The 19,652-nt window shown below is 40.8% G+C and overlaps 1 protein-coding gene across 2 annotated transcripts in view; it reads left to right on the forward strand.

Moving 5' to 3' along the window:
- The first annotated feature begins 843 nt into the window (after nucleotides 1-843).
- The window catches only part of LOC145344818 (testican-3-like), a 522,820-nt gene continuing 504,011 nt past the window's right edge, over nucleotides 844-19,652 (forward strand). Inside the window, exons 1-2 of one of the 2 annotated variants that reach the window (XM_080192030.1) lie at nucleotides 844-1,099; nucleotides 1,232-1,393. In XM_080192030.1, the coding sequence (XP_080048156.1) occupies nucleotides 1,097-1,099; nucleotides 1,232-1,393 (165 nt within the window). In that variant the 5' untranslated portion in view covers nucleotides 844-1,096. The remainder of the gene's footprint in view (nucleotides 1,100-1,231; nucleotides 1,394-19,652) is intronic. The other variant, XM_080192021.1, reaches the window with a different exon arrangement.

Here is a 19,652-nt window from a genome sequence, read left to right on the forward strand (position 1 = left end):
AGCTTCCTGAGTAGCGTTCAAAGCAGCAAGACAACTCCACGAAGTGGCCAATTGAATCATAATGTTATGTTGTGCATCACAATTTCACACATTACTGCTGCTTGAGTGGGGGATAAGGAATATTTTGGGGTCAAATGAACTTCACCTCCGTTCAAGCGACCATCTAGCTAATTCGACTCCCATCACTTACGAAGGCACATTTTAAAAATAATTCAGTAAGGTGGTAGACGTTTAAAAAAACGAATACATTACACATTGCAGAAAATTGATAGGGGAACAGTTAACTCACTTGTGAGCAAAGTCCTCGCCATTTCACACAAGCAAAATACTGTGCGGGTGCTGGAAATGGGATTTTTTTTCCAGATGCAATGCTGGCAATACTCAACTGGTCAGGCAACATCTGTGGAGAAAGAGAAGGAAAGTTAACAGTTTAGGTTCAGATGTTATTTTATCAGAACCTAGGGTGGGATGGGGTACTGGATAGAAACGCAATGACTTTATTGTGGAAGGGGGGATAGAACTGCAATATCTTTTGTGGGGGGGGGATAGAAATACAATGACTTTTATGGGAGGGTGACGGAGATAGAAACGCAATGACATTTATGCGAAGAGGAATAGAAATGCAATGACTTTTATTGGGGGAGGGGGGGCAGGGATAGACTTTTATGCGGAGAGGGGGGTCAGAAATGCAAGGGGTGTGGCAGGAATAACATATTTAAATCTGGTCACCAAAAGTGGCTGGACAGTGCTCTCAGTTGCCCTCAACGCAGGCAGGGTCTATTGAATACATTCGTGCGAGTGTGCGCCACAGTAAAGTGTCAATAGGCAAATCAGCCTCCCGAAGCCCGGTGACCGCTGCCCCCGCGCGCACCAGCATCGGCCTGGGAGCGCGCGCCGGGCCGCTCGGGCTCGCGCCTTCGGAACGCGCCGGGCCGCTTGGGCTCGCGCCTCGCCTTCGGAACGCGCGCTGCCGCTGCGCCTTTTCGCGCGCACTCTCGCTGCCTGCCCCAAGTGCCGGCGCTCGAGCCAGTCGCGTGCGGAGGGAGAGGAGCTGGAGGCTGCACATTGCTGATAGCTGCAGCGAAAAGCAAGGGCAATGGTATCCCACACTCACTGACAATTCTTACACTATCAGTTATATTAATCTGTTCTCACACCTCGCTTTTTATCCCGATGTTTTCACTTATAGTGTTTCCCCCCCTCACACCCTGCCCTCCTCTTATTTTTACAGATGATAAAGGTCTTCATGTGTGTTGTTGCTGTAGCCTTCCTGCAAATAGAAGGCAGACAACGGGCGACGTCGGACAGCGGCAATTTTCTGGATGATAAACAATGGCTGACTACTATCTCCCAGTATGACAAGGAGCCCGGGCACTGGAATAAATTCCGAGACGTATGTACCAGTTTTCAGTGCTGTTGAGTGTTGAGGGAGCGTTGTTGCTTTTTTGCAGAAGTGTGTGAGAGAGGGGCTCTGAGTCTGTGTGCGCGCCGCTGTGAGTGAACCCAAAGCTCCTGAACTCTTGAGTATCTGCTGCGCTAACTGATCCCGTCACCTGACTTTTATTTTGTCTTCAAACTCCCGGAGATTTAGAATGAAATGTCACCCTGATTTATGCTGCGATCCTGACGTTTCTTCATTCAACTTTTGTCTTGCACAGGGATAAACCCAGTGGCAACTCATTTTGCCATGTGTCGACATCAGGAACTGGTATTTTTGTCTAATTGCACTGCTCTGTGACTGCAGACAGTTGTCTATCTCTGCCCAGTTGGTAGCCCCGGAATCTGATATGTTAAAGAAAGGCTTTCTGGACACGCGTGTATGTGTTAGGAGCACCATCCAGCTCCAATTGAACAGGCACCGCGAAGTGCTCAAAAAAGAGCTGGAAAAATTGGGTTCTACCCGGCTGGTCAGACCAATAACACCTTTTATAGTCGCCCCAGTGCTACCACTCGAACCTTTAACGTCTTTGTTGATCTGAATCGATTTGCTTGTTTCTCCTCTTCAGACGGTCTGCCGTCAGTTTTCTCTCGACATTCCAAGCAAACTTATTAAATGCATCAAATTAGGGTGAATGTATCCGGATGGGGAAGTAACAGAATTGCTGCCTTCGTGTTTTTCGCTGGGGTGCGGTGGCAAGAGGGCGTTCGGGGAAATTAAGCTACATTCTTAACAATCTGTTCAGCTGTCTTTTACGGCATTTTCATAAGGGTGCGTATAATGCCTTTTTTTTGCAGGTTAGTAATGAGTCAGTGGAAATCAGAAAATATTAGAAACGGGGGAATATGCGAGATGAAGATGAGCACCAGCCTCTGGCTAAAGAACACTTATTTTTGAAGGACATTGGTGGGAAAAAAAATTGAAACTGCAGTATTTTTTTAGAACGCAGGTGTAAGCAAAATCGCGACCACCCAGTTAGTTGCAGGTACAACGTACCTGTTACTTACATCGGTGCACTTAATGACCCACACACACCGATCAAGCCCCAAACCAACTTAGTCGTATGCAACATGATCCGAGACCGCCCGCACCGACAGAAAGATAAATTAGATGTGCACATTACATTTTACGTTTTATCTATCGAGGTAGCTGACCTAGTTCTGTGGTTAGATATATTGATCTATCAAACAGAACATACCATTATAGACTTTTTCTTGGCCAAAGAAGTCTCCCCCCTCCCTCCCCCAAGACAACAGAACACTACAGAGCTGCATTTATCCTGAAAGATAAAGTGATTTCAGTTAAGTGATTTAAAACTAATCGAGTCTATTATAATTGTTTGTTATATATGTTAAATATCAAGCTATATACCAAAGATGAAAGCATTGTGAAAATAAAATGCAAAATATCACAGCTGCTGGAAAATTGAATTAAAAACTAGAAAATACTGAACAACTCAGATCAGACAGCATATGTTCTGTCATCAGAACTGGTTAAAAATTGATTTTTTTTAAAAAGTGCTGGAATTAGAAAATCATGTAATTTGAAAAAAAGAACTGAGTATTACAACAGAAGATGCAATTTCTCCTATTCTTGTAATTTTTCAATGTTACCATTGATTTTTATTCTGCAAGTCCATTATTAACATTTAAGGAAATGCACAGTTTTATATAAATGCATTATTACATGAGAAACATTTTTTAAGAACAGAAAAATGTAATTAGATCCAAACAAGACCACATGGTGTAGATTTCTCCTCTGTTGCATGGATAGAAATCTAATGGCATAATCAATGGAATGAAGATTAGATGGGTTATATAATGGGTTGACAATCTCTTGTGCCTCTGACACCAGTAAGGGAATGTTGAAAATGATCTCCACATCTTTATCACTGATCAAATCCACCTATGGCTTTTTCACAATATCCATTAATCCTTACTCTAACTACACATTCAGTTGACTCAACCCTGTTGATGGTGTTCAGTAGCAGTCCTTGATAACATTACTAAATCACTATTTCCTAGTGAAAAACCTTTAATTCCCTTCTTCTGACTTATTAAAATTCTGTTCTCTGACATTTAAACTTTAAGTGCAGTAATTCCTTTTGTAATTTGGGAAATATCTATTCATATACCTAATATTCAAAGAAAACATGCCCAGCTATCTAGCCTCATAATTCGTATATTGACACCTAGACCCATTCTTGTTGCAAGAGCACATCCTCAGCTGAGAGGCACTGCCTTGTCTAGAATATTTTGCGTTCATTTGACCTGGCAGTCAGCATTGCTGCTGCCTGAGCCTCCAGTCTCAGGTGAGCATGATGGAGCTGAGCAGTGTGGTTGTGTAATGCATCATGATGGTGAGACTTTACCTGGCAGGTTCCTTATAATCAGCAGCTGGAGCTGGTGAAATGGGGAAGTGAAAGCAGGGCTGTGAGATTCAAAGGGAGGAATGCAGGTTTATAATGTAAGTATTAAGAAGAACAACTTTGAGAAAAGTTGTTGACTTCACCACAGTGATCATTGGATTTATCTTCTTGCATCTATTTCATGGTTGCCCTCAGCTTTTTCTGACTGTTTACTTCTCATAACAAAAGTTTGCCATGGATAAAAGGTACAATGCTTTGCACATGCATGAAAGGCTTATTATTATGGAAACATGCTGATTTCATTACGCATGTCTGGCTTTTGTGAAACCTGTCAAAAACATCACCAGTCGCCTATGCTTGCTGGTTGTCTCTCTATCCTCTCAAGACCAATAATATTCTTCCATGATTCAGTGACCAGAATTTTACTCAGTATTTTGCACAGAATGTGAATATTGACTTGCATCACAGCAGTATGAACCTTTTAGATTTGTATTTTAATCTTTGCAAAAGCAACACTGTCTTAAATAAAGCAGCTAAGCACGGCAGCTTCACAGATGTATCTACTATAAAATAATGTCCCATTCACTACTCTTTAAACTGAAAGCTGAGATTCCAGCAGTGCCCTCCAACACTGATCCTGTCGGAGTTTGTGGGGTTCTGGAAGGGAAGCATGTCACTAGAAGTCATTTTCATTATTTCATTATCTTGGGTGCATCTTGGTTGCATATTTCAACCCACCTCCCCCAAGACTGCAATCAGTTCCAGTTTAAGGGTGATAGTATATTTATTTAATTGTCTGATCTTCAGGGATGTAGATAGCTTTTGTGGCCTGGATTCATTCACCTCTCTACTGGAGGCCAAAAAACTCAGCTTAATGACCTTTTATGGTACATCTTTAAATTATGAGAAAATGTGAGGTATGGCATCTTGCCATTTTGCCTCTTCCATCCTGACAGGACTATTTTGTAAGGGCCCCTTATCACAAATACAGGGAATTCCCAATGAAGGCTGAAACCTTCCATTTTATTCCTGACTTTTCTTTGGTTCCATGGGACTGTAGACCTCTACTTCAATGCTAGGAATATTATAGGTAAGCCTGATGAGTTAAGGGCTTGGATTGACAAGTGGAATTGTAACATTGTTGCCATCACAGAGACCTAGTTGACGGAGGAGCAGAACTGGCAATTCAACATTCTGAAGTATAAAATCTTCAAGGGAGGGTGATGTTGCATTATTAACTAAGGAGTGAGTTACTGCAATAAGGAGGGGCAATGTCTTGGAAGGGTCTTCAAATGAGCCTTTGTGGATAGAGCTTAGTAATAAAAAGGGAGTAATCACATTGCTGGCTGTGTATCATAGACCCTGAACAGTCGGCTAGCAATAGAGAAGCAGATATGTAGACAATTCACCGAGCTGTGTAAAATAGGGTATTTGTATTAGGAGATTTCAACTTCCCCAACATTAATGGGGATGGTCATTGTATAAAGGGTTTGGAGGGGGCAGATTTCTTGATATGTATTCTGGAGAACTTTTGATTTTAATATGTAGAAGGTCAACAAGGGAGGGTGCAGTGCTGGATCTAATTCTGGGGAATGAAGTGAGGTAGGTGTTCAAGGTGGTAGCAACCACAACACAGTATGATTTAAGTCTTTTATAGTAAAGAAAGACAGTCTGCAAAAAAAAAAGGTTTTGGATTGGGGAAAGGCATATATTTAAAAAAAGCCAGGATCGTGGTAGACTGGGAACAGCTTATTGTGGGAAGATCTTCAGCAGAGCAGTGGGGGTGGGGGGGTGGTGCAAAATGGAAGTAGAGAGATTATCGGCTCAGCATATTTCCTTCAGGGCAAAATGTAGGGGCAATAAGCCCTGGCAACCCTGGATGTCTAGGAATATTTAGGACTAAATAAGAAGAAAGAAGTGGGGCGTTCAGCAGATAGAAAGGGAATAAATCAGCAAAGGCCTTAGTGGAGCATAGAAAGTGCAGGAAGGAATTTAAGAAAGAAATTAGGAGCAAAGAAAGGACATGAAAAAGCACTGACGTGCAAGATTAGGGAGAATCCCAAGATATTTTATAAGTATATTAAGGGGAAGAGGATAACCAGGGAAAGAAAAAGAGCCGTTAGGGACCAAGTGACGCAATCTGTGCATGGAGCCAGAGAACATTGATCGTATGTTAAATGAGTACTTCAAATCTCTTCACATAAAAGAAGGTAGATGTAGGTACAGAATTCAGGGAGAGAGGCTGTGAGGTTCTTGAAAAGCTTGATATAAGGAGTAAGGAGGTATTGGAGGGCTTAAAAGTGGACAAGTCCCCAGGTGCAGAAGAGTTGTTTCCCAGGCTGCTGTGGGAGGGAAGGGAGGAAATTACAAGTGTTCTAACCCAATTTTTTAATTCCTCTTAGCCACAGGAGAGGTCCCAGACAATTGGAAGAAAGCTAAAATGGTTTCACTTTTCAAGAAGGGTGGTAGAGATAAACCAGGGAATTACAGACAAGTGAGTCTTATATCAGTGGAAGGAAAACTATTGAAAAAATTCTAAAGGAGAAAATTAGTCTCCACTTGGAGAAGCGAGGTTTGATCAGGATGGCTTTGTCAGGGAGAAGCCATACCTCTCAAATCTGATTGAATTTTTTGAGGAGGTGATCAGGTGTGTAGATGATGGTAGTGTGTTGACAAGGTCCCACTTGGGAGACTGATAAAGTAGGTAAAGTCATATGGAATCCAGAGTAATTTGGCAAGATAGTTCCAAACTAGCTTTATGGTAAGGGACAAAAGGTGGTGGTGGAAGACTCTGTGTGACTGGAGGTAGGTGTCCAATGGCTTACCACAGGGATCAGTGATAAGTCCTTTGTTATTCACGATGTATGTTTACCATATGGATGAGAATGTGGGAGGAAGGAGGGTGATGATAAGCAAGTTTGTTGATGGCATGAAGATTGATTGGGTGGTTAATAGTGAAGAAGATGTGGACAGGTTGGTCAGATGGACAGATTGGTGGCACGTGGAACTCAACCCTGAAAAATGTAAGATAACAAGACAAGGGAAAAAACATGAATGGCAGGACACTGGGAAGCTCAGAGGACGAGGAGGATCTAGGGATGTTCATCGATAGATCGTTAAAAGTGGCAAGACAGGCTAATAGGTTAGTTAAGAGACATTTGCACAGAATTTAAGAACAGGGAGGTTATATTAGAACTCTCTAAAGTCTTGGTCAAGCCACAGCTGCAGTTCTGGTTGCCTCATTATAGGAAGGTTGTGATTCCACTTGAGAAGGTGCAGAGGAGATTCAACAGGATGTTGCCTGGGATGGAGCATTTGAACTATGGAGAGAGGCTGGATAGGCTGGGGTTGTTTTCTTTGGAGCAGAGACAGCTCGGAGACCTGGTTGAAGTGGATAAAATTGAGAGATATGGACAGGGTGGCTAGGAAGCAACTGTTCCCCTTAGTCGAATGGTCAGTACAAGGCGGCATAATTTTATGGTGAGGAACAGGAGTTTTAGAGGTGATTTGAGGAAAAACCTTTTCACATAGAGTGGTGGGAGTCTGGAATGCACTGCCTAGAAGGGTAGTAAAGCTAAGAAGCCTCACAACCTTTCAAAGGTAACTGGATGAACACTTGAAATGTCATAAGATTCAAGGCTATTCAAGCTGTGGGCCAAGTGCTGAAAAGTGGAATTAATGTTGATTTAGTATAACTTTTGTTGGTGCAGATTTGATGGACTGAAGAAGCTATTCTGTAACTATATATCATGTATCATATATATGTGTATGTATTTGTAATCTTGTCTGTGCATCCTTTCTCTTTAGAATTTCCATTAACATCTGTTATGTTTTTATCCTTTTTTCTGTTACAATTTCTGTCACAATGGCCATCATATTTTCCTGTCACATTCTATTCTTGGTCTATTGATATTAGGTATCACTTGAATCCTGCAGTACTTGATTTTTGTTGTAGTGGTGATGCTCCCTACTTATCCTTTGAAACCTTCAATGTCTGTCTTATGCTTTAATTGCATTGGGGGAACTCATTTGAAGCATTCAAGTGAGTTTAGCTGTTTTAAACTTGACTTTTAAAAAACAAACTTAATGGGTTCTTGCTTGCTTCTACCAGATTGAGGGCATTCACAATATGAGAAGATAACCAATGATAACGTTAGATCTGTTATAACGTGACAATAGTAACATGCTGTGAGGGTCAGCTGATTCTGTAGACTATGTAACCAATGACAAAATGATGTGGTGGGCAGCTGACCACCTGACTCAGTATAAATAAGAAGCATTTGGAAATTGTGGGGAGTGTGGATAGCCCAAGGTGCCAAAGAGGTTTACAGCATGGAAACAGGCCCTTCAGCCCAACTTGTCCATGCCATCCTTTTTTAATCACAAGGTTAGTCCCAATTGCTCACTTTTGGCCCATATCCCTCTATACCTATCTTACCCATATAACTTTTTAAATGCTTTTTAAAATACAAAATTGTACCCGCTTCTACTACTACCTCTGGCAACTAGTTCAAGACAGTCCCTACCTTCTGTGAAAAAATTGTCACCCTGGACTCTTTTATATTTCTCCCCTCTCATCTTAAACCATGCCCTCTAGTTTTAGACTATAAGATGATCTCTAAGCCTCTTACACTCCAGGGAAAAAGTCCCAGTCCATTCAACCTCTCTTTTTAATTCAAACCATTAAGTCCCGGGAGCATCCTAGTAAGTCTTTTCTGCGCTCTTAGTAGTTTAATAATATCTTTCTGTAATAGGGTGACCACAATATTCCCAGTATGGCCTTACTAATGTTTTGTACAACTTCAACAACTTCCCAACTCCTATATTCAATGTTCTGACCAATGAAACCAAACATGCTGAATCCTTATTCATCACTCTATCCACTTGTGAGTCCACTTTCAAGAAGCTATGAGCCTGTGCCCCTAGATCTCTTTGTTCTATAACTCTCCCCAACGCCCTGCCATTAATTGAGTAAGTACTGCCCTGGTTTGATGTACCAGAATGCATCACCTCAGATTTATCTAAATTCGGTTTGGCCTAAGCGTTGGAGTAATGAAGTTTCTTAATTAAACCTTTTTCTTTGATTTATTTGTTGGAGCAAGTTTTGTTTTATTGTTTGCAACCAAAGAGTTCCTTCTGCTCAGTGAACAACTAATTCCTCATACTTGTCTGGTTTTGTTGCCACTTTCTTGTTCCCTTTACTGTCCTTGAACCATCCTTTCTTGGGTGCTGGAAACAGATGACCCTATTTCACTACCACTGGTTAAGCCTTGGTTCTTATACCTCCTCTTTGAGTAAACCCATGTCCCCATTTCATGTTTGGACCTTGGTCTGCTGTGGCTTCCCATGAAATTTTTCAATGAAATTGTGTTGACGTTTAACAAGCTTTTTTTTTATAAGTTTTCAGCTATTGGATTTCTTAAAATCATTGTAAAGATTTTCAGATAGTTTTTTTGATATATTTGATACTGTTTTAAATCATTAGCAAACTGGCCTTTGTTCAGTTAGTGAAAGAATAGATACGTGGCGAAAAACTGCAGCAGGCGACGGTGCAGAGGGACCTCGGGGTCCTTGTGCATGAGTCGCAAAAACCCAGCTTGCAGGTGCAGCAGGTGGTCAGGAAGGCGAATGGGATGCTGGCCTTCATAGCGAGGGGGATTGAATATAAAAGTAGGGAGGTCTTGCTGTGGCTATATAGGGCATTGGTGAGGCCGCAGCTGGAGTACTGTGTGCAGTTTTGGGTGCCGTACTTACGCAAGGATATTTTGGCCTTGGAGGGAGTGCAGAGGAAGTTTACTAGGCTGATGCCGGAGTTGAGGGGGTTGAGCTATGAGGAGAGGCTGAATAAACTAGGCTTGTACTCGTTAGAGTTTAGAAGAATGAGGGGAGATCTCATTGAGACATATAAGATGATGAATGGGATGGATAGGATAGAGGTGGAGAGACTCTTCCCGCTCAGAAAGGACAGTAGGACTAGGGGGCACAGCCTCAAGATAAAGTGGGGGTGGTTTAGAACGGAGTTGAGGAAGAACTTCTTCACTCAAATGTTGGTGAATCTCTGGAATTCTCTGCCCGTTGAAGTGGTGGAGGCTACCTCGCTAAATATTTTTAAGACGCGGGTTGATGGGTTTTTGATAAGAGAGGGGATTAAGGGTTATGGGGAGAGAGCGGGAATGTAGAACTGAGCCACGACAGATCAGCCATGATCTTATTGAATGGCGGGGCAGGCTCGAAGGGCTAGATGGCCTACTCCTGCTCCTATTTCTTATGTTATGTTCTTATGTTATGTTCTTATGTTATGTTCTTATGTTAGATTGCTTTGTTTACAGCATGATTTGGGAGCAACAGGATAAAGATTAATTTTTTAAATGTTTAGATTATGAACAAGATTGATGGGGCCCTATTGTGCTGGTAAGAGGAGGATGGAATCAAAGTTCTATAGGTAGTAGGTCAACTTGGGAGTTGGGTCTATTATGAAAGCAGCAAAGTGATTTTTCTTTTGCACAGCAACAGTATCTTAATTTTGAATGAAATTTTTTATTGCCTCACAAAAATGCTGGCAGTAATGCAACACAAGAAAAGCAAAGTTTCCAAATATCAATATGTATTTGAAAAATTCTCTCCAAATCTTTGTCTTAAACATTATTATAACAAGCTCACAGCTAAGCAACAAATTCCATCTTTACAAAATGCAAGTTCACACGGCAAGTAGTTGGAATTTTTTTTGCAACACCCAATATGTGACAAAATTACTACAGTGCCATCTATAGGCATCACAGAAAAATATTGCATAGACATGTTTCAGGGCAGGTGTGGACACATTGTAAGCAAGAATTCATAGCAACTATTTATGTAGAAGTTTTCAAAGACAGAACATGTGTGTTTACTAACATTAGAATTTGAATGAATTTATGTTTGGCACTTCTGGTTTATAAAACTTTTCCTGAATTGTTGCTTTAATGAAAAGTTGGCAATGAATGAAAATAATTGGTATTTTGGAAAATTAATTACTAATCTTATCCAAACTTAAAACATTTATGTCATTTATTTAAATTGTAAGTAATGAAGAATGTTTCATTAATTTCAGAGCTGGAAGATAGGCTGCATTATTTGAAATTATTCTGAAAGACTTTCTACGGTCATTTTAATAAGCAGACCCTTAATAATCAAATCAGGATTTTAGCGATTATACCTACCATCAATGCCATTTTTCCCCAGTAGGTCATTAAAAAAGAAAGCAATGTTTTTATTAGTTCCAACTGGAAAATTCAATGCTGAGTGCCAGTAACATGGCCTCATAATGAAGACCTGGCATCTCAGATCATCTGCCTGGAAAAATTTCATTCAGATAATGCAAATGTTAATTTTTCTTTATTACTAAAACCGATAGATACCAGCATTCTTTCTGGTCCTGAATACAGATTTTAAAATCTTGCCATGCACAGTTGTTGTGACCCACATTCCTGGACCCCTGGGTCATCCTCTGAACCAGTATCAGCTTACATATTACCTTAACTTTCCAGAATGATTACTCACCACTTGCCTGCTTTCCAAGTAACTGTTATAAGATGCTGGGCATAGTTGGGTAGGTCTTATTAAGGTTTTAGTAATCTTGGGTAGTTTAACAGGAAATATTTATTAACTATCAGAAACTATATACATAGGAACAGTAAAGGTCCAAACTAAGAGCCGTTTCCATTCTTGTTTCTACACACAGCTCAATCCAGCACCACATTGCCCTCTGGGTTTTGGTTGTGTGTTCTCTTGTATCATGTGTGTTTGATACTCTGCTGAGTCCCACATTAACTCTTGTGTGCCAGACTCTCATACTCTAGTAACCTGAGTTTTTAATCAAAAAAAAGTTTGCATTTAACTAGTGACTTGAGACCAGATGTCTCTGAATGAGCTTTTTGGTCAGTGAAGTAGTTCTGAAGTGTAGGTCACAAATGCAGTTTCCAAAACACACCAACCAGTTTGTGCATAGCAAGCTCCCATAGACAATAATGTGATATTGGTCAGATCTTCGATTGAGAGATAAGTATAGGCTGGAACACCCAGGGGATAACTCCTCTGTTCTCTTTTGAAAGAGTATCTTGGGATCTTTTATGTTCATCTGAAAGGGCAAACGGAACTTTGTTTGATGTTTAATTCAAAAGATGGCATCTCTGATAGTGCAGCACCCCTTCAGTAATGCATTGGAGTGCCAGTCTTAATTTCTGTACTCAAGTCGTGAAGTAGGACCTGAACACTAAACTTTATGTTTTGGACAAGTGTCACCAACTGAGCCTTGGCTGACATCCAAGTTAAAATTAACTACCATGGTTCAAGTGAGGAATGAACAGAAATAAAACCTGCTGATTTAGTTTCCACACAAATATGCAGATAATTAAAGGATTTGTGCTTAAATTATTATTTGCATTTCTATAACTATTCTAATAAATAGAAACACAGTTTGACTTGTTCAATCACTAATCAGCAACATATTAAATATTTAGTTTACATAATATGTCAAAACAATTGAGAATACCAATTGTGTTGCCAGAACTGGATAGGGCAGAATACTAAATATTTAGTAAGGCTTTTGCTGTGATTCTGATCCAAATTCCAGAATGGGGGGCTCATTTAAATAATTTAAAGTCTCCACATGTAACAGTGCAATAGGAATGCTTAGCCCTTGGAGGCAACAGAAACTTGAATTTTACTGGCTGCTCAGTCTAAAGATGAAACTTGAGAAGGAAACATATTTTTCCTCTTCTGATGTTTGGCACTGTTGGCAAAGCAGCCACTTCTATTTGTATTGTTGATTGCCTTGTGGATGTTAACCCTCAATGTAGGCTCACAGCAAAGATTATGCCTGTTCTCAGACTTAGAACCTGTTAGAACTAGTACAATTCTGACAAAATGAGGCAGTGCTTTCAGACACCCCTTCATGCACTGTCATAATGTAAGGAGGAGGATGGGCAGATAAACTGTTTGGATCATAATTTACTGTGTAGCATTAAACAAATATATCAGTGCTAATTTTGGATTAGGTGGATTGGCTATGCTAAATTGCCCCTTAGCGTCATGGGGACTAGCTGGGATAAATATATGGGATTATGGGCTAGGGCTTGAGTGGAATTGTGGTCGGTGGAGACTCAAGAGACTAAATGGCCTCCTTCTGCACTGTAGGGATTCTATGATTCTAAAAGAATTACCTATATTAATTCATTATCTGTAAAACATATTATTTCTGTATAGTTAATGTATTAACATTCCTGGATATAGTCCACCCTTCCACTGTTACGTTCTTGTTCTCTTTCTGTCATACATTTTTTAAATCACACCTTTCAGTCATGTTAACCAATGTTAAAAAGGACTAAAGAACTGAACAGTAAGGGAATGTGTAAATCTAAAGTGAGGAAATAGAAAGGAAATGGCTACCAAATACCAATTACCTTGAATCCATAAAATCCTGGATGATTACTTGGGAGCCCACAAATAAGTAAAGGAACAGGAGAATGAATCAAGTTGGTGAAAATTGTCTTAGGGCGTGATCTTACAAAAAATTTTCTAAGTGCCGAATGAGCGAGAAAATGGGAGAGAATCGCGCTGCTTTTTTGGCGAGCTGCAAGTTGCAATCTTATGGCACTTAGTGCAAAACAAATGCCAGGAGATAATTATCATCAGGGAAGAGCGTGAGTTCACCAGTGAAGCTTGCTGCTGAACTCTTGGGGCACCATTGCACAGCTGCCCTGATCTCCTAGTGTACTGGAAGATCTCCTGCCACCTCCACCACACCCCACAAACATTGCCTCTTCACCCCTGTAGAATCTCCCATTTCCATTCACCAATCAGCCTCATCTTCAGGGTTCCTTCCCTCCCCAATTGCCACCCCTGCAGAATTTCCTCCCTCCCTCCCTGATTGCCTCCCCTGCAGAGCTCCCCTTTCTCCCCCAACCCCCTGCTGTCACTGCTCCACCCCCGTTTAAGTTCTTCCCCACTCAGGCCCCACCTGTTTGGCACCACCCATGGCACAGTAGTTGTGCTTGGTGCACAGTGCCAGGGTGTCCAGTGGGCATTGCCTGGCTCTGTCCTGACCAACCTATCGCACCCCCTCTCCCCTCACCCACCAGCCCAGGTGAGGCTATCATGTCCATTATCCCTTGATGAAGACCAGCTGTGATTCTCACTAGTAAGAAGCTGGACCGGTGAGCAGACACCGGGGTGGAACAGTTGCACAGGGAGCGGCACCGTAGCACAGTGGTTAGCACTGCTGCTTCACAGCTCCAGGGACCCGGGTTCGATTCCCGGCTTGGGTCACTGTCTGTGTGGAGTTTGCACATTCTCCTTGAGTCTGTGTGGGTTTCCTCTGGTTCCCCCCCACAGTCCAAAGATGTGTGGGTTAGGCTGATTGGTCATGCTAAAATTGCCCTTAATGTCCTGAGATGTGTAGGTTAAAGGGATTAGTGGGTAAATATGTAGGGATATGGGTGTAGGGCCTGGGTGGGATTGTGGTCAGTACAGACTCAGTGGGCCGAATGGCCTCTTTCTCTGCTGTAGTGTTTCTATGATTCCATAAGTTCAAATGAGCCCAGACAATAGCGTCTGAGACTCAGTAATGATATTAAAATTGGCTTCATGCCCAAAAAGGGTGTGAAACTAATTTTGCTGGTAAACCAGAGCCGGTATATTCAGAGGAGATGAGAAATTGGGCTGTTTCTGATTTTTCGCCTCTCACCTGATTGTACCATCTTGCCTTGCTGAACAATAGGTGGGATGAGGTCATGGGATTATGCACTTCAGCATCATTAATTTTCTCAGTAACTAAAATTCTGGATGTTTGAAATAAGGTTTCACTAAGAAGGAACTTTTACAATATGACCATTGTATTTACATGCAATTAATTTCTTTAACCATTTTGTGAAGTTTTTGCTTCAAGGTCTCAGCCTTCAACAACTTAGCCAATCCCAAAAGCCTGGGCTTGCACTCAATCATAGATTTCCCTCTGTGCCTAACATTTCCTGGATACTGTAGTTTGAATATGTGGAGTGCGCAGAATTTTTGACCTTGCGTCAGGATGATTTTATTTCTCAATGTACAGTGCAAATCTGTCTTCCTTTATCCTGTAAAAGATTTTTTCCAAACTGTACAAAAATCAATTAGAAAATACATTTTAACAGCTTTATTCACATTATCTGTTATTCATGAAATGCTTTATGGTGACACAAAGACCTGCTAAGGTAATGTATAAATTCACATGATTTTATCATATTTTAGAAGGGTCATATTAAAACTACTATGAAGCCTTTGATTTTTATTTCAGAAGGATGATAGGAATTTCTCTCTTTGAGCCAGTCACCTTGCAGCATTGTGTTAAAGTGCAAAGCGTTGAAACAAATACATCATAAAATTTAATTCATGTATTTTGGTTCATGGCACCTAAGAACACCGGCAAGATCAAGATTTGCCCCCTAACATTCTGGCAATTGCATGACAGGATAATTGAGTTTTTGACTAATCACAGCAATTAATCTCTATCAGTCTGTAACAGACCCAAATGTGAGAAAAATCCCAGTGGTGGAGAACCTTGGGAACCATAAGTTCAAGCCGAACTGTTCCTCTCAGACATGCTGCATTTACAGAATGTCATATTTCAAATTACTCGTACTGTACCCCAAGTGTTTTCTTTCTCTTAAAGAAATTCATTTAATTTCTGATTGAATGAATCAATGCTAACTGCTTCACCATCTCCCCAAGGAGCCTGTTCCATTGATTGATCATGTGCTGACAGAAATATTGTTACCCTTTGAAGCGCAGATTGTCCCCTTTGGTTCTGCTCTTCTGGACAAGGTTGAAATAGCTTGTTTTGTCTGTTAGTTGGTCCCTTTAGAATCCTGAAAACAATGATCGCATCCTGTTGCAACCATCTATTTTTGCAGCGAGAACATTCTTCAATAATTTAATCCTTCCATTTCAAGTCATTCTGTTTGCTCTCTTCTGAGTTGTTTAGATTCCTGCAAAATCCTTTCCGTGCTGTGGTAACCAAATTCAGACACAACATTCTGTGTGCAGCCATATCAATGATTCATAAACTGACAGGTTTGCCTTTTTATTTCAGTTCAATATTGACCTTTTCAATACACCGTAATATTGAATTTGCTTTCCTTGCTATCATTGAGCTTTAGTTAGTTGTCAATCAGAATGCCCGATCACTTTCATTTTCCATGCTAATATTGTCCTTTCATTGAAGTAATAGCCTTTTCCTGGATTTTCTATCCCATTTGAAGCACATTGCACTGGTCTGCGTTAGATTCCATTTGCTATTTGTCTATCCAGTTGTCAAGTATACTGAAAAACTCCTGTACCTTATCTGTTCAGAGTCAGCCATTTCATTTTATGTGAAACACTTAGCCTTAGATCATTTATAAAGAAATGAAACAAAAATCGTCCCAAAAACAGACCATGTTGGATTCCACCCTTCGCTTTCTCCAATCCCTGTGTCAGTACCTTCTGATTTTTGTCAGTCAACCAATTATATATCCATTATAAAATTCTCTGCGGTTCTCTACTATCTTCATTTTTTAATACCAACCTTTACAGAGGCACACATGTCCAACTGTACCTTGCTCTGCATTTAATTATATTTGTTCTCTTTTTCAAAACATGAGAGTAAACTACATTTAAGAAACTTAAAACTATCAACTTATTTCCATAAGTTAAAGATGGGAGGCATGATTGTCAAATTTGCAGATGACACAAAAGTTGGCTGTGTAGTTGATGGTGAAGAGGACGGCTATCGACTCCAGATGGGTTATGATGGTTGATGATGGTTTAGTTGAGTGGGCAGAGAAGTGTGAGGTAATGCATTTAGGGAGGGCAAATAAAGTAATGGAATGCTTAATAAACACAAAGTTATGGTGGCGGGTGTCGGGGGTGGGGGGGGGCAGTGGTTTGAGGGATTGAGAGACCGTGGAATGCAAGTCTGCAGGTTCTTGAAGTGGTCAAGAAAGCATATTGAATGCTTGTCTTTATTGGGTGAGATTTTGGATACAAAATCAGGGATGTAATAATGGACCTTTAAAACACTGGTTAGGCCACAGATGGATGGTTCTGGCCATTGCATTACAGGAAGGATATAATTTACAAGAATGTTGCCAAGGCCTGAAAATTGCAGCTGAGGAGAGTTTGGATAGGTTTGGGATGTGGTCCTTAGAACAGAGGAAGCTAAGTGATACTCTAATTGAGATGTACTAAATTATAAGTTGCGGGGGTGGGTGGGGGACAGGACGGTGGGGAACGCACAAAGAGAATATGCAGGAAAGACTTGTTTCCCCAAATGAGGAATCTCTTACCGGGGGCATAGATTTAAGGTGATTGGTAAAAGGTTTAGAGGGGACATGGAAAAACTATGTCACTTGGGATGGCGGGCATATGGAGTGTACTGCCTAAGTTGGTGGTTGACGTTGAAATGCTCAACCCATTTAAAAGGTATCTGGATCTGCATCTGGCCAGCACAGACATGATGGGCTGAATGGCCTCTCTCTGCACTGTCACTTTTCTGTGGCTCTATAATCTAGTAGGAAGAAAAGCATGGTTTGAACATCTGTTTTGCTTTTGGAATGGTTAAATATACATGGCTACTGCTTATTTTAATCATGTTGGATGCAGCTGCAGTTGTTAATAGAAGCACTAATTAATGATTTTGAAAATTATTCGTCAATGATTTGCATTCTTCTTCCCCTACAGATCCTGCCCACTAAAGTAGAATCAAAATTGAATAGATATTTCTGAATAAATTATTAGGGATTACTTTGTTGTGTATATACAGTTTACATTTATTGGAGTTGCCAGGTTTTTATTTATTGCCAGCTTCTGTAAAAACTGAAGTTCTTTCTTGATTGATAAATTACTTCAGCACCTATTTTTCAATTTCTTCTACCTGGCTCCAAGCCAAAGTTGCAGACTCCCAGGGCATTGTAGCAATGTTGCCCAAAATTGGGACACTTCCCCATGTTGTAAAAGCCCCATGGGTTCCACCTAGTGCTTAAAACCCAGGATTTCCCCATTCTCGCCTATTATTTATGTACAGGACTAATTTACTGTACTGTTCCTAAACCCCACCATTATGACTTTAGCGAGGCCCATGATGTGAGCTTCTTAGGATACAAGCACTCAGATTAAGGCAGTCGTGGCTTGTCTAGTTAGGGAGACCTGCATGTGTACTTAATGTGGAGTGTCAGGGTTACTGGCACTCCAGGTTTGTACTCTGTACAAAGAAGTACCTGTCTGATTGTTGCTTGCGATGTAAATATATCTAAATTTGGTGAAGGACACTGGCCTCGGAGGAATTATTTCAGCCATTGTCCTCAACCCAGTATTGTTAATGCCTAAACCTGCACTTGTTACAATTGTAGACTATTTCTCCAGGTTCAAGCCCATATGAAGTCTGACAACACCAGGTTTAAGTCCAACCGATTTATTTGACAGTAAACTCACAAGCTTTCAAGTTATTCACCTGACGAAGGGACATACCCTGAAAGCTTGTGAGTTTACTATCAAATAAATCGATTGGACTTAAACCTGGTGTTGTCAGTCTTCTTACTGTGTCTACCCCAGTCCATCGCCGGCATCTGCACTTCAAGTCCAATGCCAGGACTTGCTGACTACAGGAATGTTCAACTTGGTTTAATTGACTTCTACCACTTTTCCCCAAAAGATTAAAAAGAAGGGGAGAATTAAAATGTGCTTAAAAAGCAATCTTCATGAAAACCTAGGACAACTCCTAACTGCTAAATACTATAAAACACCTGAATATGAGGCTCAGACACTGCCACAAGAGATAGTATTATACTGCGAGTGTATGTGTGATTGATTAATTAAGGGAAGATCTGGTTGAGGTATTTAAGATTATTAAAGGAATTCATAGGCTAAATAGAGAGTATCTCTCTATAGGTTTTGGTGGAGAGTCCACAGCATGGAGGCATAACCTTAAAATGAATCTGCTCTGAAGAAGTCACACCCAATTCAACATTAACTCTATCGAGGATTTTCTACTCTCATTTGAATTGACTGGTTGAACAACAGGAGCAGGAAATATCACAAGATTAAATTTGTGTTTCATGATGAAGTAGAAGCAGAAAGTGATTGTCCTTCCCCTGTTAGTGACAAACCATGTTTCCTGATGATCAATGTTGGAGCCTCATTGCAATAAATTAACCTACAAATATCAGGTCCATATGCTGGTATCATACCCTGTGCCAACAAATCCATCCACATTATAATGTCAGAATGGCATGAAGCACAATTGGTCTCGGAAGACGTGCATCTGGCAAACAAGACTCCCAGGGGAGCATGAAGGTGAGTGCAGCGCTCGAGGGAGAGGGCAGTGCCAGCTTGATGCTAAGGGGAGGGGGCGCATCCTGGGTGAAGCTTATTACTTGGTTTGCTAACTATATGCTGGGGTGACCTGTAAAAATGTTGTCTGGATCATTGAGTCATTGATTTGATGGTGAGGTGGGAGAATTGAAGGCCACCTGCCAGCGATCTGTCGTGGAATCTGCGACTGTAACTCTTTTTCCTTCAAGTTCCGAGCCACATGGTAGAAAAAGCAGCTATTGTCATTTGAGGCCTCAACACCTCTTTTCCCTGACATCAGTCTGCCAATATTGGAGAAAATCCTTCTGTTTCCCTTTTCACAAATGCTGTCAAACCTGCTGAGAGATTCCAGCATTTTCCTGCTAATTTAAAATTTCCAGCAGTATTTTGCTTTTACCTTAAAATTAGAGCTAGGTGTTTGAAAATTTTGGAACTGAAATAGATATGTTTTTGTTAGACAAGGATAATAACGAACGAAAGAGGGTAAAT

Source organism: Carcharhinus amblyrhynchos, chromosome 1 (genome assembly GCF_965287045.1).
Source record: "Carcharhinus amblyrhynchos chromosome 1, sCarAmb.v2.hapA, whole genome shotgun sequence".
Lineage (NCBI taxonomy): Eukaryota > Metazoa > Chordata > Chondrichthyes > Carcharhiniformes > Carcharhinidae > Carcharhinus > Carcharhinus amblyrhynchos.